This window comes from Cryptotermes secundus, unplaced genomic scaffold (genome assembly GCF_002891405.2).
Source record: "Cryptotermes secundus unplaced genomic scaffold, Csec_1.0 scaffold158, whole genome shotgun sequence".
NCBI lineage: Eukaryota > Metazoa > Arthropoda > Insecta > Blattodea > Kalotermitidae > Cryptotermes > Cryptotermes secundus.
The window spans coordinates 408,661-436,474 of record NW_019722427.1 but is presented as its reverse complement, the minus strand read 5'-3'; the positions used below and the strand labels follow the sequence as shown (position 1 = coordinate 436,474).

General features: G+C 38.7%; 2 protein-coding genes across 10 annotated transcripts in view; both read left to right on the top strand.

Moving 5' to 3' along the window:
* Window positions 1–1,323, top strand: part of LOC111861311 (lipoyl synthase, mitochondrial) — a 16,568-nt gene extending 15,245 nt beyond the window's left edge. The window contains exon 7 of the mRNA XM_023845768.2: window positions 731–1,323. Coding sequence (XP_023701536.1) covers window positions 731–966 — 236 coding nt within the window. The 3' untranslated portion in view covers window positions 967–1,323. The remainder of the gene's footprint in view (window positions 1–730) is intronic.
* A 460-nt stretch (window positions 1,324–1,783) lies between these two features.
* LOC111861303 (TBC domain-containing protein kinase-like protein) lies at window positions 1,784–27,611 on the top strand. 9 transcript variants are annotated; one of them, XM_033750270.1, is made up of 16 exons: window positions 2,170–2,335; window positions 3,452–3,548; window positions 4,087–4,301; window positions 6,867–7,113; window positions 7,373–7,607; window positions 10,484–10,818; window positions 12,759–12,908; window positions 13,211–13,334; window positions 15,214–15,375; window positions 16,898–17,075; window positions 18,260–18,466; window positions 19,788–19,964; window positions 21,016–21,143; window positions 23,992–24,258; window positions 24,766–24,943; window positions 27,362–27,611. In XM_033750270.1, the coding sequence occupies exons 3-15, from the start codon at window positions 4,097–4,099 to the stop codon at window positions 24,871–24,873; spliced, it is 2,523 nt and encodes an 840-aa protein (XP_033606161.1). In that variant the 5' UTR covers window positions 2,170–2,335; window positions 3,452–3,548; window positions 4,087–4,096; the 3' UTR covers window positions 24,874–24,943; window positions 27,362–27,611. The 9 variants fall into 9 exon arrangements, with proteins under 9 accessions (XP_023701519.1, XP_023701520.1, XP_023701521.1 ...); XM_023845751.2 differs by lacking the exons at window positions 2,170–2,335; window positions 3,452–3,548 and adding an exon at window positions 1,784–1,893; XM_023845752.2 differs by lacking the exons at window positions 2,170–2,335; window positions 3,452–3,548 and adding an exon at window positions 1,915–1,976.
* The last annotated feature ends 203 nt before the right edge of the window (window positions 27,612–27,814 follow it).

The window sequence follows — 27,814 nt, the reverse complement described above, 5'->3', positions numbered from 1 at the left end:
CCCCGCCAGCGGTGACGTGCCGAGCAGAGCTCAAGTGAGCCGAGTCCAGCACACTGGTCGCTATGCAAAGCGAGTAAAGAGCGGTTGCTAAGCAAAGCGAGTAAACAGTGGTTGCTAGAGACGATGGTAATAACAGAGGAGTTACTAGTTACAAGTTAGCCAGGGAAGAGTATCCAGTCAAGTAATTGTAATACTGCAGATAGCTGTAGTTGTCAGATTGTAAACTGTGTGATTGTATGAGCGAGTGTGGAATAAAATTCGCTATATCCAGTAAGGCATAAAGTTACTTGTCGCGTGACATATACCCAACACGTGACAATATATTCTTAAGATATGTCGTTGATGTTCCTTAATATTTTTTTGATCTTTTTGAATTTCGTCTGTTTCTGTGTCATATTAGGTGTGTTGTTTTCCATTGTGCATATCAGTCATTGCCTTGCGTTCCTTGTGTTTATTATAGATGGAAAAAGAAAGATGACTATAAAAGAAACTTCTACCAGACTACATATCATCACATCTCAGAAGATACTACTCAGCTTAATTCCTTGTGTATAATAATGTAAATCTGATAAACTTCCATAGGTTGTGAATTTATAATGATTATCTTTTTCAGGAATTTCAAATGGCTTGTATAGGTTGTATAATGTTAATTGTGTTCTCTGCCTGTAAGCAATCTTGTAACACTACTGCACTCACTCCAGAGGATCATAGCTTCTTTGGTCTGTTTCAGACTTGCAGGTGGCTGGTGTTGACTGTGTCACATTGGGACAATACATGCAGCCAACAAAACGACATCTGAAGGTGGTAGAGTATATTACACCATCAAAATTTCATCATTGGGAAGAAGTAGGAAACTCAATGGGTTTCTTGTATACTGCAAGTGGCCCTCTAGTGCGCAGCTCTTATAAAGCTGGCGAGTTCTTCATTGCTAGTATCTTGCAGAAGAGGAAGGTCACTGCCAAATAGTTTATCTGTATGGTTTGCTATTTAATAAGATTCAGGAGACACTCGTACAACAATATCTCATTACATTTCAAACTGACATGTTACTTGAGATCTGACGTTCTGCTGGCAGTGAAGTTTGCTGTCTTCTGGGATCTGACTTCGTCTAGTGTGGTAGAACGTTGCCAACTCATCTACCCTGAAAAGGCAGGCAGCAAATTACTGTGGAATGTTAACATTCTGGGATACAACACTGTCACATACCATAAGAAGGCAATGTTCATGCTTCTGTCTTGGGTCAAAGTGTAAATTTCATTATTATGTGTATATATAAATATATATAGTATAAATAAAATATATGGGATCTTGTGTGTTGAATTATTTTACCTGTTATTTCTATTCAAAACATAGGTGTGCTTTACACACATCCATATGGAGAGGCAGGTCAGAATTATAAATTGTTTATAGAATTCAGTAATCTGTGTTCATGTCCACTAATGCATAGTGACTTGACATGTAGTTTGTGTTATCTCTTTTTCAAAGTGGCTCTGCATCCCCATCATCTGAGAATCTAAGCAGATCCAGATTCCGAAACGTATTTTCTCGTTTTTAAAATACAGGACTGAGCAAAGTCTAAAAATCGAGTTAATTTCGAGTTCTCATAGATCAGGGCCCTTTAGAAACTGTATTTTCACTTTGCCTGCAGATTTCAGCTTCCTCAAACAGCTACAGGTGTTTTGGGATGTATAGGGCTGTCAGCCATGTAAATATTTAAGAACGCACTATAGTAATTTTATAATTCGTTTTGAATACCATGGGGATTTAATGTGACCCTGCTTCTAATCTTTTGCATTAATGATCGGCTGTGTAATTGTAATTTATTCATTGCAAAGCAGATGGCAGAGTAGTAATCGACAGTGGATGGAGGGGATTTTGAATTATAGGTCCTTTGTAAGTGTTTGTATCAAATTAGATTTAATAGTGAAGAAAACTGTGTATTTCAGAAAGAAAATACGGTGCTAGTATGTTCGATTGTAAGTATGGTTTATATATTGTAGGTTATGGTGGCCTTTCGTATAGAGGAACGGTAGATTTTTTATGCATTTGGTAAACGTTTTGATCAGATTTATTATAATTTTCATCAGTTCTGTCCAGTTGTGAAAAACAATTCCATTTCCAGCGACATAATAGTTCCTGTAAGCCACGCAGATTGAGTAAGTGTGTCTAGCGATAGCGCTGTAAATTTCTGTTTTGAGGAGCTCGGTTCGATTGTAGTTTTCGTCAGTCACTCCGGGCAAAAGCCGAATAGTAACTTAATTAACCCACGACGACTACCTTCCGTATCTTCCATATTACTCGCAATTCACGAATCATCTGACGCTGTATAATATCGGTATGGATAGCGTATTGAATTGAATTGAATTGAATTTATTTACATTCTGTAAATCGTAAGTAGGTTAGTACCTTTGGATACAGAACAAGTCAAAAGGTTACATACATAAGTACAGGAAATTTAGCTTAAAAGTTAATATAACTTAATTTTACATCATTCTCTATTTACATTGAAGTATTCATCTAAAGAGTAGAAGGAATGAGCATGTAGATAATTCATTAAATTGGAATAACCAATTAAAGTCACACATTAAAAATGTGGCTCATAATACTACAGAAACAAATCATGGCCCAAAAACAACTAATATAACTTTACTATGCAGTGAGCAGTTGGACATGCTGATTTTTCCTGCCAGTGACAGTTTAAACGAGTTTATATAGGTTAGAACAGTTACGTTAAGGTTAGCTACCACAAATAAACATCTGGTAATAAGTGGTGAACATGCAGGTAACGTTTTTCAGAACTTTCAAAACGAATTGTGGTCGCAACAATTGTGATATGTATTCTTAGAACCTGAACAACAAATCTGCCACCCTAGAGCAGTGGGTTGATTGCTGTCTGTCTGGGTTTTTTGAAGGAACTTTACATTTTCTGTGTAAGGTACTCTAACAGCAGCATATGCTTGGACAGACTGAGGAAAAGCCCAGAGAATCTCAGTAAGAATTGCCAGTCTCTAGGCTGAGAATCAGTCGTTTGACCCTGAAATAATAATACTACCTTTCAACCACATTATCTGACTACTGACTGAGAAATTGATATGATCTGAGTAATGAGTTATAAGAAATTGGAAGGAAGCAATTACGGCTGTTTCAGAATATTGCCCAAGGTGTGCCTTAGAGGAATGAGGAATACATACAAATTGTCAGTTTGTGTAGGTGGTACTGCAGTCATGACTCAAGTTTGTTACCCTTTGAATACAAAGCAGCAGTTGTAGCCAATAAACCACAATTGTCTGTATTTGTTTAGGTTATATCTAAATACTGCAACCAGTTTAAAGTATTGTGCCCTAAATGTGAGGCAGGGAATGAAGCTTGGAACCTGTAGTATACAGGTGCAGTGAATTTGTATATATAACTATGTTTACGTCATATATGAAAGAGAACAATTGTATTGCAGGAGACAATGAACATTTCAGCTGTTAATATTGTGAAGCTTCTGTAGCCAGCATGCCAACACTAGAAGTTAATTTTTGAGACAATCCATTATTTTCCAATTAAGTTCATATATTTATGTTTTTTTTATAATTTTTTTGTTGCTAGTGGGGTGGGACTAAGTCCCTTGTACTGCAGCCACTTCTGGCCTATTGTACCAACCCAAGATGATAGGTGAGGGTGATTGTGGAGCAGTTGGTGGAATGAAGATTGGCAGGGAAACTGAAGTACTTGGAGAAAACCTACCCCAGCGCCCCTTTATCCACCACAAATCCCACTTGACCAGACCCGGGATCGAACCCGGGCCGCCGCAGTAGGAAGCCAGTGACTAACTGCTTGAGCTATGGCGTGGCCCATATACTTATATAACACATAATATAAATTGAAATATAATTGCTGCTGTTATGTGCCACTCCTGCTTTCCCTATATTTATACCATACTTTTCTACCCTGAAGATTGAGGGAATAGGCCTCCCTGAAACACTGGTAGCTCTGCTAACTCTCTATCACAGAAAATATTAATCTTCCTAATCAGCGCCATGAAAACCTCAATTCCCATAAATGGTGTTCACAGTTGTTACCTTTAATTGTTAATTTCAGCATTATTATAATGAGTCCTGTGCCAGCTTGTACTATTGGGACTCAGTTTGGAGGGCTGACATTTTTTGCTCGGAGTCATCCGGGTGAACTCTGTGGTAGTAATGGTTTGCCTTTGACACCCAACTCCATCACCATATATGGTAGGGCACAAATTCTGAAGGCCATCAGTCATCCATATTTGTGCTCTTACTTGGACATTATTAGAGGAAAACATGGTATGTTTATACACAAAAGACTAATACATGTTACAGAGATATGGGCACATAAACGAGGGCATACCCCCAAAATTTAACTTTTGGATGGAAGCACCGCAGTTTTATCAGACATTTTAGAGACATCTGAAAACAACAAATGTTGGTCAAAATATGTAGTGTGCATACACCAATGATGTATAAGAGATTTTAAAGTGTAAAACTAATGAAGGTTTTGAAAGCAAGTTGCATGTGAGATGGCTAAGAACTAAGAAGGAATAAATTATTTAAATGTGCTTGTTTTCTAATAACTTTGTTATATTTCCCATGCCATGTCATAGGTATAACTCTTTTCTGTGCCTAATGCTGTATGGCTACTCCTCATTATATGTGAGTTTGAAAATGTGGATACATTTAAATGTTCTTAACTAATTTAGACAGATTTAAAACAATAGCACTCACTTTACAGCAAATTGCTTGCTGTTCAATCAAGAGAAGTTGAGAGAAGGGGGAGTAGATTATTGTGTGGGTTGCAGAGGAGGAATGCTAAGGAAGAAGGGAAAGTTTATTCAGTTTATGCAGTTTCACCCTCTGTCACTTTTTTGGAACACAGTTGTTGCATAAATCAATGAGTACCTCTATAATGTTATAGGTTAAGTTGTCCTTGTGCTTAAATAATTAAGCACTTTGTCATGAAGGTACCGAGGGGAGTGGATGTATAGATCCACATTTTTCTTGACCTCGGCACTAGTTGGAGGGGAGTGGTTAGCTTCATGCCCTGGTGGCTTTACTCTTGGGGAAAGACCCACAGTACCCATTGGTTAGGAGGTTGGGTAGACCCCAGAGCTGGTCTGGACAACGTGGAGAACAGAAAATTCTTGACTCTACCAGGACTTGAACTCCGACCCCTCGGCCATCGAGCCCATAGCCAGTGACTATAGTGACTATGCCATTGGTTCTCAACCTTTGTCAGACCACGGTCTGGTATATTCTGTTTCTTTAAGACAAGGGCCCAGTATAATTGATGCCAAGGCCCGGAACTGAGCCACAGCCTGGCAGTTGAGAAGCACTGGACAGTGCTTTCCTGGCTCCTGACCTATGTAATGTAATGAAATAAAATGTCTCCTGTTACACTTTACACACTAGGACTTAATGTGTATATGGTATTCGAATGATATGTTTGGAAAAAAATTGGGTGAAAGGAAATGGTAGAATTAGAAAAGAAATCTGTCGAGACTAAGGTAAAGTTCAGAATTTTGTAACAAAATTACAAGAGAAACAGTTATAATGATCTGACCATGTAAAATAAATGGATAGAAGAAGGATACTGAGAAGGGTATCAAAGATAAAATTTAAAGCCTAGAGACCTAGAATGAGATGGTTCAGCCAGGTATTGGAATACAAGGGTGGAAACAGTTAGCAAAGAACTGAAAAATAAGGATTCAGGGTAGAAGTAAAAAGTTGGGGGCTTCTCTTCCATTGACATATATAAAATTAACATGAAGCTAGGAGAAGAAGATTTGCATTAATTGTGCTGATAATGTCCATTAAAGTAAAGTTGTCTGTGCACTTAACTAATTAGGCACTAGACCATGAAGATATATAGGGGAGTAGATGTATAGATCCATGTTTTCTCAACCCTGGCACTAATTTCCATATACCTTCAACACATTTATCATCCTATTAGAGAGGGGTGTATTATTCAGCTGTCAAGCGTTTTAATACTCTTCCATCAAATATCGCAGTTTTAAAAAATGATAAAAAGCAATTTAGGCTTGTTCTACAAAATTATTTGCAAAGAAACACATTTTACTCAATTGATGAATTTGTCGATCATGTAAGTGGCTCAAAAGTTAAGAGGTAATAAATGGTCTGTGTGCATGAATTATACATTATTGAGACTTGCTTGTAAGTGTAGTAGTATGTATGATGTCTGTTTTTTCTTATGAATTTTAATGTTTTATAATGTAACTGTTTTGATGATATGGCTCGCCAGCATGTGTTGAATGGCAAGGTATGAATTTGATTGTGGTTTCTCCATGACCTATGTGTGTTGTCCTGACAAGTTGAGCTATTCTGTCTCAGGCTTGATTTTGTATTTTATTGGACCAAGGACGAATGATGTGTAGTCATCATGAATTTGTAATATGTGACATGTTTCATATCCAGCCCTACAGGGAGATGATTGGATCCATGAAATGATAAAAAAATGTAAATGTAAATGAGTGGCCAGCTTCATTTCCTTGCCGCTTCATCCCCTGGTCCCTATTATATAGGAAGCTGGGCAGACCCAGAGCCGGTCTGGGCAAGTTGGAGAAGAGAAAATTCTTGACCCTGTTAGGACTCAAACTCTTGACCCTCAGTCGTGCCCATAGCCAGTCGCTATGCCAACTACACTATCCTGGTTAATGATAATTTCAGGATACAGTAAATTTAAATGTAGCCACAAATGCTTGATTGCTGCAGCATAGATGCTAGCAGTCTGTAAACACATTCTTTTTAAGTTGTTGTTTCATTAATTTAGAAATACTATATAGTGCATCCACATCTGCTCTGAAGATGTTTGGAGTGACAGCTTTCTTCTTACAGAGCGTACTGTGGTAGTGTCTGAATATCATCCCCGGTCACTGAACTCAGAACAGTTATCTTTAGATGAAACAATCAAGGTAGCATACCAGACACTGCAAGCATTAAGCTACCTCAATGACCATGGAATTGTTCATCGCAGTCTGTGTCCAGAGAACATGCTACTCACAGGTAGTGGAGACATCCAGCTCTTCAACTATGGTTTATATTATATGACTGGTGGAGGAACAGATGTGTCATTTCCTATTGGGTAAGTATCTATTACCGATTAATTTGTTTTTTATTTGTGAAAGGATTAACATTTTCATTTTGTCATCCTATAGAATATTGTCTTTATGCTGAGTTTGAAACTAGAATAAATATTTGTTAACATAATTGTGAATTTGACTTCATTTAGGGCCTCATGACCTGTGCTGTCCATCCTGACTTGAAAGTCTTGAAGTATTGTCCCATAAATACACAATTTACAGTATCTAAAGACGTGTTGTCCTTTCATGCTTTTTTCGCAGGCATCCAAAGTATGTTGCTCCAGAGGTGTATCTGAGTGGCCGTTGTACCAAGTCAGGTCCCAAGGTTGATGTTTGGTCCTTAGGCATTATTATACTGGAACTGGCCCTTGGAAGACAGCTGTGGAATGACCTAAAGTTAGCACAGTGTATGCGTAAGGTGCTGAGCCTGTTACACGTTCAGGTGTCAGTGCTGGAGCGCCTGGCTAGAGAACTTGGCTGTTGGGACCAGTGTCAGGTGATGTGCTTGTATACTAAATTGCAGGAAGCATTAACAGCGTAACATTGTAATGAAAGATTATTCCCATATTGCTTAGTTCGTGATCTCATATGGTACATACATGGGGCAATCCAGAAGTTACCGAAATTTGAATTTTGCGCGCAAATGGTTATGAGTACATGGAAATACCGCTAGGTGTCTCCTCACACATCCTTCTTGAATCAGTGTGGCAAGCGGCGTCGAGTTGAGTGGTTGGGTTTATTGTTGGTGAACGTATTTCCATTGTTGTGTTTCCGTGAGTTTGCTGTTTTGCGATGGCTGACCTGAGAGAGCAGCCTGTCTGTATAAAGTTTTGTTTCAAACTTGGGAAAACTGCTGCAGAAACGCACCAAATGTTGAAGCAAGCTTTTGGTGAAAACAGTTTAGGCCAGACACAAACTTACAACTGGTATAAGTGTTTTAAAAATGGCCGAACATTGACTGATGATGATGATCGTTCGGGACGGCCGTCAACGGGCAAAACACCAGAAAATGTCGCGAAAGTTAGGGATCTGATTCTGCAAGATCGTAGACTGACCATCCAAGACCTCTGTAACACCTTGGGACTAAGTTATGGTACATGTCAACGAATTTTGTCAGAGGAACTGAACATGAGGAGGATTGTGGTGAAGTTTATGCCACGACTGCTGCAAAATGAACAAAAGGAGCATCGCTTGGAAGTCTGCAGGGAACTTCAGCAACAGCTTCAAGAGGATCCAAACTTTCTTTCGAAGGTTGTCACTGGTGACAAAAGTTGGGTTTATGGCTACGACCCTGAAAGCAAGCAGCGATCGTCGCAATGGAAGAGCCCTTCTTCACCTCGGCCAAAAAAAGCTCGACAAGTCAAGAGCAACATTAAGTCCATGTTGATCTGTTTTTTTTTATATTGACGGGATTGTTCATAAGGAGTTCGTCCCTCCTGGTCAGACAGTCAATAAAGAGTTGTATCGCGATGTTCTAAGGCGTTTGAGGGAGGACATGAGGAGAAAACGTCCAGAGAAGTGGCGCACAAACGACTGGGTACTCCACCATGACAACGTACGACCACATACAGCTTACATTATGCAGGAAAATTTTGGCTAAAAACAAGATGACAGTTGTTCCCAACCCACCGTACTCGCCAGACTTAGCTCCATGCAACTTCTTTCTCTTCCCCAAGATGAAAATCAAGTTGAAGGGGCGAAGATTTGATACAGTTGAAGAAATTCAAGTGGAAATGCAGACACTACTAAACACCCTAACAAAGAAAAACTTCAAGGATGCATTTGAAAAGTGGTAGAAACGCTGGGATCGGTGTATGCGCTCCCAAGGGGACTACTTTGAAGGTGGTGGTGCAGAATAAGATCTAGGTAAGATGTAATAGTTTTTATTAATATATTTCGGGAACTTTTGGATTGCACCACATATTTTAACCTTTCTTATTTTCTGTCAGAAGTCATTTGCCACCAACATTCAAATTGATGGCCTCATCATGACGGTTTTTATGAGCATTCATTCATTCATATGTAATCTGTCAAGACGTCAGGTCCACAGTCTTTTCCAAAACAGGTCCTCCACTTGATGCGATCTAGAGCTTTCTCCTTCAAATGAAAATATCCTCTTCTGTCCCCAAGGTCATCCAGCATCTTCTTACGTTTTCTTCCTCGTCTTCTGGCCGCTTCTATCTGCCCCTCTATCTTTCCTTCAATAACTTCTTTTAGAAGGCAGTTACCGCGTAAGATATGACCAATCCAATTAGCCTTCCGTTTTCTTATTTTGTGTAGGATATTCCTCTGCTCACTGACTCTAAATAACACTTCTTCATTTCTCACATAATCGGTCCAACTGATCTTCTCCATCCTTCTCCTTCTCTTTATTCTTGTTGATATCCTGTCACTGATGGTGGTGGAATATGCCTTCTAAATTCTCCCAACCTAGGAATAGATTGCTTTATCCTGTCACAGGCAGAATGCTGGAAGGTCTGTAACAGTAGGATTTAATTTAAGAAGATGACATCATCATCATCATCATCATCATCGTCGTCATCCTTTAGCTTCCACCAGAGCACAGGGCATTAACAAAGTGTTGCCATCTTACACGGTTCTTGCTGAGTTGTTCAGTTTCTCCCCATGTCTTCCCACTAGCCAAGGCTCCCTCTTGTATTGTTCTCTGCCAACTCCTCTTTGGCCTTGTTCTTTTCCTTTTTCCCATGGGTTCCACTCCATAGCCTCCTTCTTGGTTGCATTTTCCTTTCGAAGAGTATGGCCGATCCAGTTCAATTTACGGAAATAGATGACAAGTAAAGGTCTTTCAGGATATGAAGTCCTGCTGTCTGGTAACTAGTTATTGATGTTGTGGACAAAGTTACATTGAAGACGGGGATGGTACTTTTCTCCAAACATCGGTAACAATCTACCAGGCTATGTGGCATCATATCCCAAGGCAATGAATCTTCATAGTTGTCCCACAAGAGCCTCAGGAGAAAAGCAACACTTTATAACTGTGTGTTTGGGAATTATATATTGCCTGTAGGAACAATTTTTGAGGGTGCATCACTCTCAAATAGTAATGCATCAGCATTATGAAGTTACTACAGTCTATTTTCAAACAGGATTATAATAAAATTCACAATTCCAGGGACCTCACTGAACACACAGGCCTTTTCTTCCATAAGATTGCCTTCTAAAGGTATGATATACCCTTAAAGATGTTCTAGACACACAACTGACATGCTGAGCTTTGATTCATATTATGGGACATTTTGGCAGATGGTGACATAAAATATTGTCAACACCTTATACTCTATTGCATCATTGGGTTTATTATTCATTTTATTTCTCCAGAGATTTTTCTTTCAAGTATGGATGGTGTTTCAGGAGCTGCCACCTGAACTCCATGATTTCATCAGCAAGTGTCTGAGTATTTCTCCTTGTGAACGTCCCACACCACACCAGTTACTTCAGCATACCCTCTTTCAAGATTTGTGTGAAGCCGATACAATCACACATACCTCAGAGGAGATGAAGTACCAAGTGTTCCCAGGATTCCAGTCCCGCCGTATCCCAGTCACTAAAAATACAAAGCATCCACTTTTTGAACGAAGCTTACAAGAACTTTATTACCTCTGGCATCTTGCTGGCGGAGACGTGCAGGCAGAACTTAGAAAGCAAGGGCTCATCCGTACAAAAGCGCCCATACTGTCCATCCCAAAGTAAGTAACAACTTGTTTAAGTAGACTGCTGTTCAAAGTAACGTAAGTCTGTTAATGCAAGTGTTGTAACAATGAAGTTTGTATCACATTGTGATCCGGGTTGTGATGTCATGTATGTGTGTAGGTAGGTACCAAAGTTTCAGAAGACCTGCTGCCTTCATCAGGGCAGAGGCCATCTCCTATCTTGAAAATGACTACATGATGACTCAACACATAAAATAACAGTCCAGACTTTCAGCACCATGAAAATCTAAGATCTTGTACACATTTTGTGTTATGTCCAAATAATGAGGATCCTTTATCACCATGCCAATGCATTCCTAGGGGAATATCTCAAGATACCAAAATATACAGGATGAGGAATGACCACATTTTAAAAAGTTTTGTTGTGAAAGTCAGTAAAGCTACAATAATACAGTTTTTGCCATATGAAAGAAAACTTCTGAAAGTTTTATTTATGATGTGTGCTGTATTGAGCCAATATGAATGCACCAGAATTGAGTGACATCAAAGAGACTGCAGAGACCAGTCTGCAGTTACTCTGACAGTAGCGTAAGTCATTCTGAACTTCCCACTGTACACTTGTCGCTGATTTTATGACTACCATCCACTACACACATGCAGCCTACTCTTGGTCGGACGCCATCCTGCGAGAAACTACCAGTTGGCTTCTGTGATCTCCCAAGTATTACTCAGTTTGGCATGTATGCATGTCAATGTGTGCACAGTATGATTGTATAATACAAAATAGAACTTTCAGAGTTTCTCTCCCTAATGGTAGAATCTGCACTCTTCTAGCTTTATTGATTTTCACTACAATTGTTTTTTAATTTGGTCGTCATTCTTCAGATATCTTAAATAGTAAAAGGTAAAAAGGTAAAGCTATACCTGTAACATGCTGTGGAGGTCCATACGATTGTGAGATGTCGAAGCTCCCACATTTTCTGGACAGTCAGCTCACAGATGACAGTGAGGTTGTCAACCATACACCCCAGCCACCTGTTACCCCCAGAAAGGTTCCTGGTACTCATGTCTGATAAAGGCTGAGTCGACTCAAGGGCCATAGTGCAGCTGAAAAGATTAGGTCAATTCAAATTGCAGTGACATTGGGAATTGAACCCACAATCTTTTGGGTTGTGATATATTGCCTTAACCAACTATGCTACTGTGTGCCCCCATCTTGATTGGGCATCGCATTAATAACCCATTGCCAAGAGAAAACAGGTACAAGGTTTTAAGGTCTGTAAAGTAGATTTACTAGCATGCTTTCAGGTTCCAGCATTTTACTTTTGTAATGTCAGAAATTTATGTACTGCATAATGAGATGATTACTTATAAATTAGATGTGCTGCCTATGGGCTGTAGTGTAACAATGCAGAAAACTACAATTTAAAGCATTCAGAATTTGGAGGGAAACCAGATACATCCAGTCCCCAGCTAACATGAGTTATAGTGCATGAATTTAGTTGAACACAATTTTTAAAGTATGGCTGGTTTTGGATTGACAACAACAGAATTTTTTGGTTTAACATTAATTCTCCATTATGTGGCATGATATTATTTCTTAGAAGACATTCATATCTAACTAATATAGTTTCACCTTACACAAAAGAATGCATCCATCATGTCTGTTGGTGACTGGATGTGCTTTGAATATGAACATTTAGGTAGGAGGATAACATTAAGATGGAGAATTCCATCTTCTGGGATGTGGCACCATGGCTGCAGCCACCTGCTCATGCTGCTTCCTCACAGATTTCTTATACCCTGAAGATGGAGGTGATATATTCCTCCAAAATGTCAGTTAACACAATATCTGCGTGGCGCCACATTCCAGAAGACGGCATTCTTCATAGTCACGGCCGTGAAATCCTCAAATCTAAAATTAAGATGGATGACTGCAGGGAGCAATGGATTTACATGTTCTTTGCTTTCTACAGGCTGGTTTTGTTGGAAGGAACAGTGTTTGGGCAAGTGAGAGATCAAACTTCAATGCTGGATTTACGAGTCGTGCCTATTCCACTAGATACACTGTATCAGAGATTAGCACATATACCACTCACAAGTTACTACCCACTTGTGGAGACAAAGTGAGCATGCATATCTGTTGTTTTATATTTATATTCTGAATGTTATCCACATATTTTCAAAATGATTGTTATTTGGTTTGTAGGCTTATTTCCAAAGCCTCTCTTAATACTGTTACTTGAAAAAAATAACTTCATATTTCGATATTTTATTTTGATAATATAAATTATACAGCAATAGATTATAAAGGGACACTATGATTGATAACTGACTGTTGAAGAGTACTTTCTTCTGGGATGTAATGCTGTGTAGCTCAGTAGAAATTAATAGACTTTTTTTTTTTTTACATTTTCAATTAATTTAGATCAGAAATAATTGCAAAAGGGGATGGAGAGCAATTGGAAGCTGCATCTCTTCCATTAGTCATCCGAGAGCGTGACACAGGGTATCAGTTCCATAGAGTTGTTCTCTATGATAGACTTATCAAGGTAAGCTTAACTTCATGCAGTAAATTGTTCCTGGAAGTCTCAGAGCTGATCAGCATTTTCCAGGATCTTGCCATGCTACTGATGTATGAATTTCTCTCATGCCTGCATTGTCAGCACCTTGAATGTTAAGGAAATATATAGAAAAGGTGTTTATACTAATTCCAGAAACTTACACATAGTACTTTGTTAATAAATTCATATAAAATAATCTTATTTGCAATATTGCACATTTCTAAAAGTGATTTAAAAATTAATTTCTTCAGTTTTTGTTGTGTGGTAACATGAATATTCATACTGAATTCTCATTACTGAGACATTTCTATATCAGGCATATGTTAATTGAGTTCATCAGTTCTGTTCTGTGTTCCTTATGGTATCTTCACTCTAAATTTACAGCCAAAAATTAAAATAAAAAAAAAAAGAACACACACACACACACATATATATATATATATATATGGACAGAACACATTAATGTGGTACTTAATGTACATTACAGTTTGATGGGGAACACTCCGCCAACTTCATGTTTGGGGGCTCCCAAGATGGAGACGAAGTATCCTGATGAGGTTTTCTGTGGTTTTCCTCAGTCCTTGTAGGCAAATTCTAGGACAGCACCCCACATTAGGTCACACCACTTGTTTCCACACCCTTCTCATGTTATTATTCAGTAATAATCATGTCACTTTATTATGATCGGAGCTATTGAAAATGTCCTGAAGTAAACCATAAATAAATAAAAAATAAATATTGCATTGAGAGTATGTCTTCGTGTGTTGTAGCACTGTGTAGCTCAGACAAAGCCTGAGACTTTGGAGGAATAAATCACCTCCATCTTCATGGTGGTCAAAGACAAAGACAAGCAGGAAACCAGTACAATCAGGTAGCAAGCAGAGTGAACAATGCAAGGAAAATCAGGCCTTGTATAGGCCAGTGCAAGCCTGAATTGAATTGTGGGAGAGCCAGTGAAATAGAGAATCAGAGATAGCTAACAGGAGCAAAGGATATGGTTCGTCATCTTGGCGCTTGCTTATACTGATTTCTTGCTTGACTTACTCTTTGACTCTGAAGATGAAGGCAGTATGTTCCTCTGAAATGTCAGGCTTTCTCTGGTGATACTTGGCGTTAAACCCACAAGACTGTACTCTTCATAGTTATCACTGTGAGAAGCTCAAATGTGAGATATGATACTGTTTCACATACTATCACAGCATGTTAATTATTAAATTAAAAATAAAATTAAAAGGTAAAGCTATCCCTGTAACAGGCCATGGAGGCCTGTAGGGTTGTAAGACATCAAGGCTTCCACAGTTTCTAGACATTCGGCTCACAGATAGTGGTGAGGTTGTCAACCTTATGCACTGGCCACCCTTTACCCCCAGTAAGATTCCTGGTACTCATTTGTGTTAGAGGCTGAGTCAACCCCAGGACCATAGTGTGGCTGGAAGTATTAAGTCAGTTGAAAAATCCAATTCCCTCATCAGGATACAAAATTAAAGTAAAAGAGAAATAATCTTTCAACTGGAATTCACAATGGAGAGAGGTTTTATTATTACAATAGAGACCCTGTTTACTTCTGTAGCCAAGTCATTTCTTTAGAGTTAACAATTTGAGTGTTCATAGAAAAATAGCAATGTATCTTATGAGCAACTAAGACCAAAACCTCAGAACACTGTTGTATTGGACTAAATCCGTTCAGGGATTAAAACAATGCTGGAGTTTTCAGTGGGGCACCAGAAATATCAGTAAGAGAATAAAGTGAAGTAATAATGAGCCATCATGAACTAAAAGTAAATAAGACCTAATTTTATGTAGCTGTTTTGTCAAATTTTGTAATTAAAGTAATTACCCACAATTATTCTCTATTTACTGCATACAGGGATATCCTTATAAGAAAGCAGCAATCCTTAAAGAAGCTCACAAAGACATTCCACCTTTGTACCGTGGAAACATCTGGGCAGCTCTGCTGGAAGTTGATGGTGACATTGATGGGAACTATGTGGCAGTTGATAAGGAGACGCCCACTCATACCGACAGACAGGTCATTGGACTTCAGCTTACCTTCTCCTTCCCCACAAGTTCATTATAGAAGCAGAAAGGAACAGGAGGATGGAGAAAATTACATAATGAGGACCTCTATTATCTGCACTCCTTACCTGATGTTTTCAGTGTGGGTGCGCTGTGTGAGATAAAGGAGGAAGGACCTAAGAAAAGAGAAGTGACATAAGGCTAAACACAGTTTCATAATGAAGAGTTTTACAATTTGTACTTTTCACCACATATTACTAGGATGATTAAATGAAGGACTAGATGGGTGAGGCATGCAGCATGTATTAACACTTTGTGGACCGGCAATTTAAATATTTAAATCACCCTGGGGACCGGCATTTTTAAACCTACTACCCTAACTTGTGCACTGTTCACTTTAAAAATTAATCTAAAATCTCCTAATTAATTTTATGAACTAAAATTTTTGGAGAACACTTATCAATGTTCCTAGAAGTGCTTGAGAGTGTGATAGCTCTGGAAACGTTCCCCTTTGTGAAGTGGCATTACACAGAACTTGCAAATGTAGACATACTCCTTTTTTTGTGAACTGTGCAAACATAGCATTGCCCAGAAGGATGCTTCCCCTTGGAATGTTCACTCTTCACAATTTTCATGAGGGTATGTTTCTGCATATCACCCGAGAGTCGCCCAGGGGGGTCCACATGAAGCGTAAGTGGGGTGGGAGTTGATGGGCCCAGTCGCACTGTGTCTGTGTCTGACTCTGGTTCTGCCGCCACCATCTGGTTTGTAGCCCGGGCCTTTGCCACATTCATCAGAAATCCTTTGTATTTCAATTTTGAATCAGGGTTTAGATTTTTGTAAACCAAAAATGAATTGAAAATGGCACAATTTATAACCACAAGGCAACTTTCTTTGTACACTTTATTGTTTTCCTAGGAAGAGAATAATAGGCTAAGTATTGATCAGCTCTTCCAACTCCCTTCATGAACATATTATACTCAGAAATACAAATAGGCATCTGTACTTGTCCACGTCTCCTTTGAACGTCAACCATGCTCGAATTGTGAATTGTGGAAATCATATTCACAACATGAGCATCCCTTCAGGACTGAAGAAGAATATCCCCCTCTCTCCTGAATGTGGTTTCATCACATTTCAGGGATTTAGATTCCTCTTTCAGATCTGGAGGAAGGCCTCTGCTCACCCTAATTGTTCCACAAATGTTTAAAAGCAAAAAGCATAATATTATGCGACTGGTCTGCAGAGTGTTAAAGAGATTAAAATTAAATACAGGATATTAATTGGAGAACTTGCAGGGAGGAGACTACTTGTGAGACTGATATGCAGACACAGGATTAGGAGCAAGGATGTCCCTTGTGAACACATTAATTAACTAGCTAAGCAACTGTTATCTTTTCAAGAATATTGCTGCTCTGTGGAGTTTGCTGTTCCTGTCCTCCTCCTTATGTGTCCATGTGTATATGTGAAGAAAGATCATTTCACTGTTCATGTTCTATTTCATTTGTTCTTACAGTCTTCTCTTTACGTAACAGATTGAGGTGGACATTCCACGCTGTCACCAATATGATGAACTGCTTTCTTCTTATGAGGGACACCGCAAATTTAAGCGTGTACTCAAAGCCTGGGTGGTGAGTCACCCCCAGTATGTGTACTGGCAAGGACTTGACTCCCTCTGTGCACCCTTCTTGTACCTAAATTTTAACAGTGAAGGTGAGTGTGATTGGCACATTCTTGGAATCTTAAGATTATCTTAGTTAAGTTTGTCCACATCATGCTTTCCATGTTGTACATGCATATAACAGCAATTTGAAGCTATTTCTAAATTAATTTTTACATTCAGTATATGCATGTCAAGTATATAAATATGAAAAGTCTTTGTGTGTTTATGATTTAACCCTTAACAGTATAGTGTTGCATTTTTGCAATATTTATACCAAAACTCACAGTTAAAATTGAACCACCAGTGCCAGAGTACTTGTGGATATGATATCCCATCATGTCAGCTGATAAAAACTGTTACTCCTAAGTTGAAATCTGTCCATTGACCCTGTCATACTGGGAGACTTAAAATCTCTTATTCCTGGATGATGATAAATTAATGTTCCACTTTTAAACAATAATAACACTTAATTATAGACACTGACATAATTATATGTGAACCTGAAGATGGCCATAATAGATATGAGGTGTAGTTGTAAGTTTTGTGGTTTTCATGGCAGCAGTTGTTAAGATTGTGGCCTCGTGAGTTGCATCATGCACTGTGTAGTCTTGTGGGCAGATACTGATGTTTCAGAGGAATGAACTGTTTCCATTTTCAGGATTGAATATGTATGTATAGGATTAAGCTGATTTGTATAGTCAGGTTACAAGAGTGGTTGTCATGAGACCCAGTGAGAGGGGATGAACAAAGGACAATAGGAAGAAATGGATGCGCCCTTTTTTTTTTTGTAGTTGACATTTCCCTCTAATGGTGGCCATGAAAAGTTGTGTTTCTGTCAGTCTTTTTAACACAGTTCCACTTTTCCTCCTAAAAACAACATGGGATCCCTGGAAAAGCCGATTCAGCTCATTCCACTTCTCATCTGTGACAATTAACCAATGTGCCCATAATAATGAGAGTTTTTGGCCTCTTGTCTTTACCCTCTCTCTTTGGGCCTCATCACCACTTTCACTGTAATTTGCCCATATAGCCAAGCTTATTCCTGAACCTACACATTTCAACCTTGAAGATGGAGGCAGCATGTGCCCCAAAAATATCAGTACTTACCCACAAGAGTACACAGTGCCACAATGCTGAAGATCATATTCTTAAGAGGTACAGTTGAATGTTAAAATAGCAGAGTTAAACTATGAATTGTTGTTTATGTTACTGGTATATTTACTGTTTTGTCTAGCTCAAGCATTTGCATGTCTGTCAGCCTTCATTCCAAAGTACCTGCATAACTTCTTCTTGAAGGACAATACTGCAGTGATTCAGGAGTATCTGGCCAAGTTCTCTCATCTGATAGCATTCCATGATCCAGCCCTAGCAAATCATTTAGCTGGGATTAGCTTTATTCCAGAATTGTTTGCCATTCCCTGGTTTCTCACAATGTTCTCACGTAAGTAATGGATTACAGTAAGAAGGGGAGCCTAAGGTAACTATAAAACTATCATCATTTGTTATTTTGTTTTTTGTAAAATTGATATCCATTAGAAAATAACAATAAAACTATGTGTAAATTAGAAATATGCAGATTTTTTGTGGTTTAATTATTACCATCTCAGTATCTTAGGCTGTATAGCATAAAATGGTAGGATATATGTTGAATGATGAATCTGAAAGATTTTGAAGAAGTTGGTTGTGGTCTGATAAGTTACTGTCTTATGGCTGGACGGACTACAGAAACCAGAATAAACCTCAGCCAGGATAGCTGGTGTCATGTCTAATAGTCAAACCAAGCACATTCTGAATACAAGGCTGTTGTATTTCAGTAATCATAACCTCTTAAAATGTTTAGAAGATAAAATTTACACAAAATACAATTTTGTGCTGTGGAAAAACAACATTTTGAAAGTGAATCAGAGTCTTGGATGAAATTTAAACTGTGCTTCAGGTAGAATTGTGATCACATTTATTTGGCATCATGGCAAGAGTTCCAGTATCTGTGGGATGTGCGGGTAGTTTAAGTGTGACATGTCATTTTTAAGTGTTACAGTAAAACCTCCAGTTTAATCTTCCTTCATTTAAGGATTTGCCCTCAGTTTGATTAATTTGGACACCTAGGGCAATAGATCAGAAACACCTGGAAAGCTTTGAAATGTGGTGTTGGAGAAGGATGGAGAAGATCAGTTGGACCGATTATGTGAGAAATGAAGAAGTGTTATTTAGAGTCAGTGAGCAGAGGAATATCCTACACGAAATAAGAATATGGAAGGCTAATTGGATTTGTCATATCTTATGCGGCAACTGCCTTCTAAAAGAAGTTATTGAAGGAAAGATAGAGGGGCGGATAGAAGTGACCAGAAGACGTAAGAAGATGCTGGGTGACCTTGGGGACAGAAGATGATATTTTCATTTGAAGGAGAAAGCTCTAGATCGCATCAAGTGGAGGAACTGTTTTGGAAGAGACTGTGGACCTGTCATCTTGACAGATTACAGATGAATGAATGAATGAATGAATGAATCCATTGCTCCACAGAGGTTTATTAACTGGAATTTTCTCATTTTCTAATTTCCGGTTTACTTATTTATTGACTTCATCATTTATCCTTTAATTTAATATAATTTAATTTAATTTTTGTACATAACAAGATTTAGTTCTGTGACTGAAAAGCATGCAGTTCCAGATGAGCATTCTCTGTAATGTTTAAATTCTTCATACAAAGTATGTAAAATATATACATTAGATATAGGAAACTGTGAGGCTATTTATATTTCAGATGTATTCCCATTACATAAAATTCTTCATCTTTGGGACAAACTTCTTCTTGGTGATGCATCATTCCCACTTTATGTTGGGTTGGCAGTCTTGCAGCAGCTGAGGGACACATTGCTGGCATCTGGATTTAATGAATGTATCCTTCTCTTTTCTGACTTGCCAGGTAGTTGCTTACAAGGTACATTTTCTTTACATGTGGTCAAACCCGTCTTTCATACTACTCTGAAAACTGAACAGAAATTGTAACTTTAAGGTGGTGTAACCTTGTACTGTACTTAGTATAATGGGAGGAAACAGTGATATCTCCTCTTTTTTCCTAAACCTCATATTTACCCTACTTTCCTTATTTTTAAAAAATAGTTTGAGTTTTAGGATATCACCTTATGGTTTGTCTGTGTCCCCTCCCCCAGTTTTTTCTTTTTCTATTTCTATGCAGCCCAGGTGGATTTTTTTTCAATTTACGTAATCCTTCCAGCTGCACTATGGTCCTGGGGTCAACTCGCCTCTTAACAGAAATGAGTACCAGGAATCTTCTGGGGAGGGGGGGTAAAAGGGTGGCTGGTGCATAAGGCTGACAACCTTCACCATCTATGAGCCAGTTGTGTAGAGAAAATGTTGGAGCCACAGCATCACAACCCTATGGGCCTTCACAGCCTGTTACAGGGATAACTTTACCTTTTACTGTGTTGTATGAAAGGAAAGTAGGCAATTAGTTTTTCCCAGAACTTCTTGTCTTCTGTTGTTATTTTTCTGATGTGCATGTATAAACATGAGAAAATTATTTATTATATACATAAGGTATTATGACTTTTTGCTGATTTTTATTTCACATTATGTTCCTGTAGTATACGTAGACAGTGCTTTTAGTATGTGTGTATGGAGGCCTGGTGTGCTGGTACCCTCATGTGCATGTTCCCTTTCCAAGTTTTGAACTAATTGTTCAATTTTCATGGAAAGTGACATGAATGTTATACCACTGGATCAGTATTTGATTGCGCATTTAACGTGTTCTTGATTACAGATATTTTAATTTTCAGAAAAGATGATGGTACTGTGTACTGCTCCATACCACAAAGAAAGCACTGTACAGTATTATCTATTCTTACTTCTTCATCCAAAACGGTACAAATAAAGAATATATACATATTTTATCGTCAAGGAGTAGGAGCCTAATGATGACGCATCTTTCATTCATTGGTCATAGACATGCATATTTCTTCTTTTTACAGAGATTGACATGGAACGCTGCGTAACCGACTCAATTGAACTGTATTGCAGCACCCCTCGCAGTGTAACATACCGGCAACATGAACTGCAGCCCGAGAGACTGCCTGATAACGAGACAAACACAGAATTGGTTAGTACTTTAAAATCCTCAGCTTGTCCTTTGTGGGCAAAGGAGGAAGAACAGCAGACTTGGATATGTGAATGTTCATTACAGTCAGGTTGTTGTTGCAGTTAGAATAGATGAGACAATTCCAGTTGACATAATACATGGGTTACTTCAAAAGTCATGGCAACTAATTTCTTTTGAGCAAATACGTTACAGTGAAGAAAGTTTAAAATATTCTTATGAAAGGGCATGATATACCCCTCTGATTGGCTTAGTCAGATCAGGTAGATGTGAAGGGACGTAGGTATAGTAGGCAAGAAAAATTGCACATTACGGAATGACTGTTTTTTTTTTTTCATTCTTTAATCCTCGAAAAATTCAAATGTGATTAATAAATAAAAAATTCCATGTGACTTAAATCTGAATTCTTACATTATGACTAGCAACCTTCAGAGTAGTCTCCAAGTGTATCATGTGTATCTTCCTCCATGCACTGGGCGATCACGGCATGAGAAACATCAGTACGAACGGACACAGGGCATCCACTACATTGCAAGTCGGCACTCGCTTCTCTTCCACGTTGGAATGCTTCTGTCCACTTTGCAACAGTTCCACATGGTAGAGCACAATCAACCAGAGCTTCCACAAGCTCTGAGTGACATTCAGTCGCATTTCTGCCGCGAAGCACTGCTATTTTCACGTAACAATGCTGTTCTATCCAGCTAACGTTCATTCTCGACGAAGGTTATGATCACACTGACTACATGCTGGACTCACTTCATTGTCCTTGGACTTCCACATCATCTAGCAGCATCATTAGAAACCAGATTTTGCTGTCTCTCAGTGGCAAATTTGGAAATTCTGGTTGGAGCTTTCAAAATTTCGGAAAAATTATGTTGTCATGACTTTTGAAGTAACCCATGTATTTCCATGTGATTTTATTTTCCATGTGAACAGAGAATGTTGCCATGATACTGGGGGTGTCTGCAGTTGGGTAATGGTAAGGTTTTTGCATAATTATCATCATCACTGGCACGACAGCCCTTTGTGAGCCCTGGCCTTCCTCAGGATTGCTCGCCATTCTTCTCCATTCGATGCTACATTCCTCCAGTTCTTTACATCCAAAATTCTTATGTCCTGTGACACACATTCTTCCCATCTCAATCTTGGTCTTCCCACTTTCCTATTTCCTTCTGGTTTAGTAGTAAGTATTTTCTTATCGTTCTATTCTCGCTGGCATGTATTATGTGTCCAGCCAATTCGAGCCTTTTCACCTTTATAAATCCAGTAATGTCTGGTTCATTAAATAGTTTGTATAGCTCATGGTTATACCTCTTCCTCCATATTCCATTTTCTTCCACTGGTCCAAAGGTATATCTCAGGATCCTCCTTTCAAATATACTTAACAGTCTTTCATCCGATCTTGACAGTGGCCAGGTCTCAGAGGCATAAGATAGCACTGATCTTATAAGTACTTTATACATCATAGTTTTGGTTCTTGGTATTAGTTGGGATTTTAGGTGTTTCCTAAGGGCACGGAGACATTTATTTGCTGCAAGTACAAGCTTTTTTATTTCATCACTGATGTCATTTTTACAGTTAACTTCTTATCAAAGGTAAGTAAAACTATACATACAACCTCAAATTTATGTGAGCCAATTTCAATATATGCAGGTCCATTAGCACAGTCTTTGTTGGTTACTGGCATGTACTTTGTTTCATTTTGGTTAATTCGTAGATTCATCTTTTTTGCTGCTCTTTCCAAAGTTAAGAAAAGCTTCTTTCATAGATTTTGTGTTCTACCAATTGTATCAATATCATCTGCAAATGCCAAAATTTGAACTGACTTATAGAATATAGTTCCCCTTGTGTTGATGCCTGCATCTCTAACTACCTTCTCTAATGCTCTACAGGTTTTTGCATAGAAGACTAAAAAACATGGATGCAGTCTGTGGTCAGAGGAAACAAGTTTTTGACTCAGACAAAATATCGTCATCCACGTCCTTCTCAGATTAAGTTTCTGTGACCTGTTACTGTTATAAAGCAGAATCTTTCCTTAATTTGAGAGATCTTCCTAGGCATCTCCTTCACCTGGGTTGATATTTATATAGTTGTCTTCTACCTTGAATATGGAGACAGTAGGTTTCTCTGAAAAGTTGGTACTTATCTACCAGACTGAATGGTGCCACATCACAGAAGACAGTAGTCTTCATTTTTTTGTAGTTGTTTATTGTTTTATTCCACTCAAGACCTGACTCTTTAAAAATATATGTCTAACCTCTTCTGTAGGGTTATACAGAATATAGTATTCATGAAATCTGTCATGTCATAAATTCTCTCTTGTCAGATGAGCATGACTTTGTTTTCCTTCTCATGAAACATGTTTCACTAATGGTAATCATCACACAGGTCATAGGATAAATATCACACAAACTTACATTAAGACACATTTTTGTTTCTTTTTTTATTTCCTATTGCCGTACTCAACTGTAAATAGGTACCATCAGGTGACATACATAAAGTAGTTAACTATGTATGTATTGTAAGTACAGATTTGTTAAAAATGTGGATGCATGGGATATGACATCATGTAATCTGATAGAAGTTTACTGAGTAAACCTAGCAAGCAACAAGCAGAGCTTTTACTTTTCTTGTTTGCTGGTCACTTGGCTTGCTTTTCAACTCTGAATAGGGAGGTAATATTTTCCTCCAAAATATCAATAAAGTGCCACCAGACTACATGGTGTCACATCCCAGAAAACAGTGTTCTTCGTAGGCACTGCTATAGGAATCTCAAGTCTCACATATTAAATGGGGATTTCTCTGCAATTTCATGTCATATACTGATATCTATTGTGTTTGATGGGTATAGGAAATGAGTGCTGTACCAGTAGCTGAACTCCAATCAGAACTGTGTCCTCGCATTAGTGCCGCTGACCTCCTAGAGCTCCACTACAAGAGGAAATCCAAGTTAGCTACTGTGGACATACGTACAGTGGAAGAGTACAACCGTGGCACTGTGCCAGGAAGCATCCATATTCCATGGTCCCCTGCTTCAGTCCCTGATCTCAGTGCACTTCAGGCCAACAAAGGTCGCATCATTGTCGTAATAGGTTCTCATGCATTGCCCTCCGCTCAGGTAAGTTGGCACTACAGCTTGTGATTTGGTAAGTGACTTGTTTGGATCTTGGCTATTCTGAGGTCTTTTGTGGTTTTCTTCAGTCCTTCAAGGCAAATGCTTGGATGATACGTGAAGTTAGGCTAGGACTGCCTCCTTGCAAATTTTTCCCAGTTCATTATTCGCTGGTCATCTTACTGTTTGGTAATATATAATCTCAGTTACTAGCATATTTATCAAATGAACATTAATAAGACCTTTATGTACAATAGCCCATCACTTGATGTGACCGACAGGGGCAAACAGTCAAGTTCAACCAGTTATGTGATGAGACTGGCAATGATTTCATTAATATTCTTCTCTGTGAGAACCCCATATCTCATATGTTATGTGGTATTGTTATCACAGTGATTTTCTGCAACCTGCAACTAATCTGAAAGTTGTATGTGTTATAATCCTGAAGCTGGTGTTCCAAATAGAACTGTTGTTAAGTTTAATTAAATAAATTTACTTGACATTTATTGATAGTTTGGCAGACATTTGGTCCAGAATGGTTTGCCACGTGTTTGTTGCCTTCATCGGGGTATTCAGGTCTTGCGCTCAACTGACATCCTCGTAGTACCAGGAGCTATGTGACGTCATAGGGGTGGTACTGCAGAAGCCTGCAGTGCAAGTGATCTTACTGTCACCCCACCTTCCAGTCCAGGTAAGCAAGTGCCACATGTTTTAGAAGACTGACAATTGAACATACAACGTATTCTATCCCTCTTTTCTTTCAGCTCTCTCACTTGTAAATGTTAATGGCTGCTTATATGAATCTCTACAGTGAATTCCATTTCTTATCTAACTTAAACTAATAATAATTTTGCCAAATTCATAATATATCAATTCTTTATTATGAGAAACTTTTTCAAACTTCTGACATACACAGTGTTTTGATACTGAACTATAATATTGAACACCTTTGTGGATGATAAACCATTTGACAGTGCACAGTACCCCTTAAACTATCAGACCAGTGTAATTCACATTTATATTACTACATCTATATCACTAGCCTCCAATAACAGTTTTTTTATATACATACAAAATACAGAATACTCCAATCTGTCCATGGGAACACAACAAAATCACAAAAACCAACAACTGACTCGATGATGTAAAGCATCAATCGAAGAATTTTATTCTTGTTTTATGCTATAACTTTTGTTTTTATATATCTAATTTATTGTATTTTTACATCAAGTATTTTAATATATTGTAACGTGTTTTGCTACTGATGACGCCGTTCGGATTGTTAATTGGTTTATTTACAAACCCTACACACTAATCTATTCACTCTGTCTTCAGTAGTCTTCACTTATTCACAGTATAATACGGGAGCTATACCAGTGTCACTCTATTACACACTCCCAGTACCTTCTCCCCAGGGCTTGAGGTGGGGCGGGATGGCATCCCGGTTCTTTTCTAAATGGCTTAAAAGCATCCCGTTACTTCTTTGGCGGTAAATGCAATGTACAGTACCTTTTTTGGGAAAACCATCCCGGTTCTATTTTCATTCCACCTCAAGCACTGCTTCTCCCACTATCACTTTTAATCACACATTCTGGTTTTCTTTCCGCATTCACGATTCACTAGCTACAACTGAACTCGGCGACTGTTCCAATTCAACTGACTCCTTAGGCAGTGCAGTTCTCTTATAAAACCTCAGCCAGACAATGGAAAGCACCTTGCTTCCCTCTTGCCATGTCGCCTGTTTACAGGTGTTGCTGGGCAATGCTGTCTAGAGTTGTTTCCTGCTGTACAGTAACCGCGGCATCCCCCGCCACGTCACTGCGGCAGTGGTTGCCTGACACCCGCTCCTCTGCCACGTCACCATGGGGGAGGGGGGTGAAGTGTTGACTGGCTTGTTACCGTAGTAGCAACAGTGCTCCGATGCCGCCACGTCACCGCTGGCGGGGGGGGGGATGTCCTCCATAGCGCAATGCATCACAATGTTAATATTAGTGTGTCCAGTTTTATTAATACTGCAGTTCAGTGGTGTACATATGTTAGCCATGTGTTTGCCTGATGATGGCTATTAATAGCCGAAACATGTAGCAGAGCCAAAACTAGGCACTCTCATTGATACAGTTGTGTTGTGACGGTTGTAATAAAAGAAGTTGTATATTGTAACACAACAGGATGCATGAAATGAAAATTAAAAAAAAAAAAGTTTATGTTTATGCATTATTTATTCCTTGTGAAAATAGAGTTACAGCCTTTTCAAAGAATCTGACTGAACTAAGTGCATCATTCAAGCCACATTTAAATCTAGCATCCCAAATATGATTGTTGAATAACTGGAAAATAGGCAATGTAATAATGTATTAATCAAAATTCAAATCTCCGCTTAATCTTCTAACAGTTTGCAACAGTGTTACATTAATTGAAACATTATTTTTCTGGACATTATCGATGATCCTTTCTTTATTCAAAAACACAAAGTGCCAGAGACTGGAGTCTACCCATCTTCAGGTAAAACCTACTCAGTTCAGCCCAATTGATAGGACCAGTCCCTAGTCCCTAATCTTTTCTATATTCAGTGCTGTAGTAAAGGATGGCCGGTCCAAGGCAGTGCCTGGGTACTTTTTGGAGTGGTGGGGCAGTACCTTATCACTCTTTTAATGATATTGATATGAAACATTAAGTTATTATAATATGTTTAATTTACCACTTCTGAAAGAAAAAGTTCATGAGCTATTTGTTGTTGAGTTTTGCTTTTAAAAGTGTAAAGCCATCGTTACATAACGAGAAAAGCTTATCATGATTTATCCCATTTCTTTCAACATGGAACTGCACTCCTTTCTGCATCATATGTGCAAAGTATCAAGCTAATAAAATCAGTCCAGTCCAGTGCATACAGCACTGAACCTTTGGCAACTTACAGAAGGTCATGTACTAGGGAATTAGTGAGATGGTAAGTCCTGAGAAGTCTGTTAGCTGGTGTAGATAATTAATTGAAGTTAACTATGCACCACAGCATTTACATGGACATTATTCCAGTACTTCTTAATGTCGGTCTGTAGGCTAATTCCATTAGTCCTCTTATTTTACCAATGTTAATATTTCCTTTTCTTTCCAGTATGCAGGAGACCATTCTAACCAGTTGGTGAGAACTGTCATAGTTACAGTCTGGAAACTGAAGCACTGCAATATGATGAATGAAGGCAACAGGAGCTATCCTGTACTCTTCGCGTTTTAAGCTGTTGTTTATCAGTGACACCCTAATCATGGTGCTATTATTCTGAGAGTCATAATTGTTGTTTAAAAAAAAAAAAACTCCATGGCCTGTAGTCCGTGAGCGAAGTATACCGACCCAGGGACCAGCAAAGTTAGTGCCAACTTTAGTGGATAGGTGTCACATGGTCAGCGCAACAAATCCCCACGGCCGTTAATTTCGGTTTTCTAGACCGGAGCCGCCGTTTCCTTGAAATAGCTCCTCAGTTATGCTCATGAGGCTGAGTGGACCCTGTTCCAGACTTACTGCTACTCATAAAATCTGGTAGCGCCGGGAATCGAACCTGGGACCTCTGGA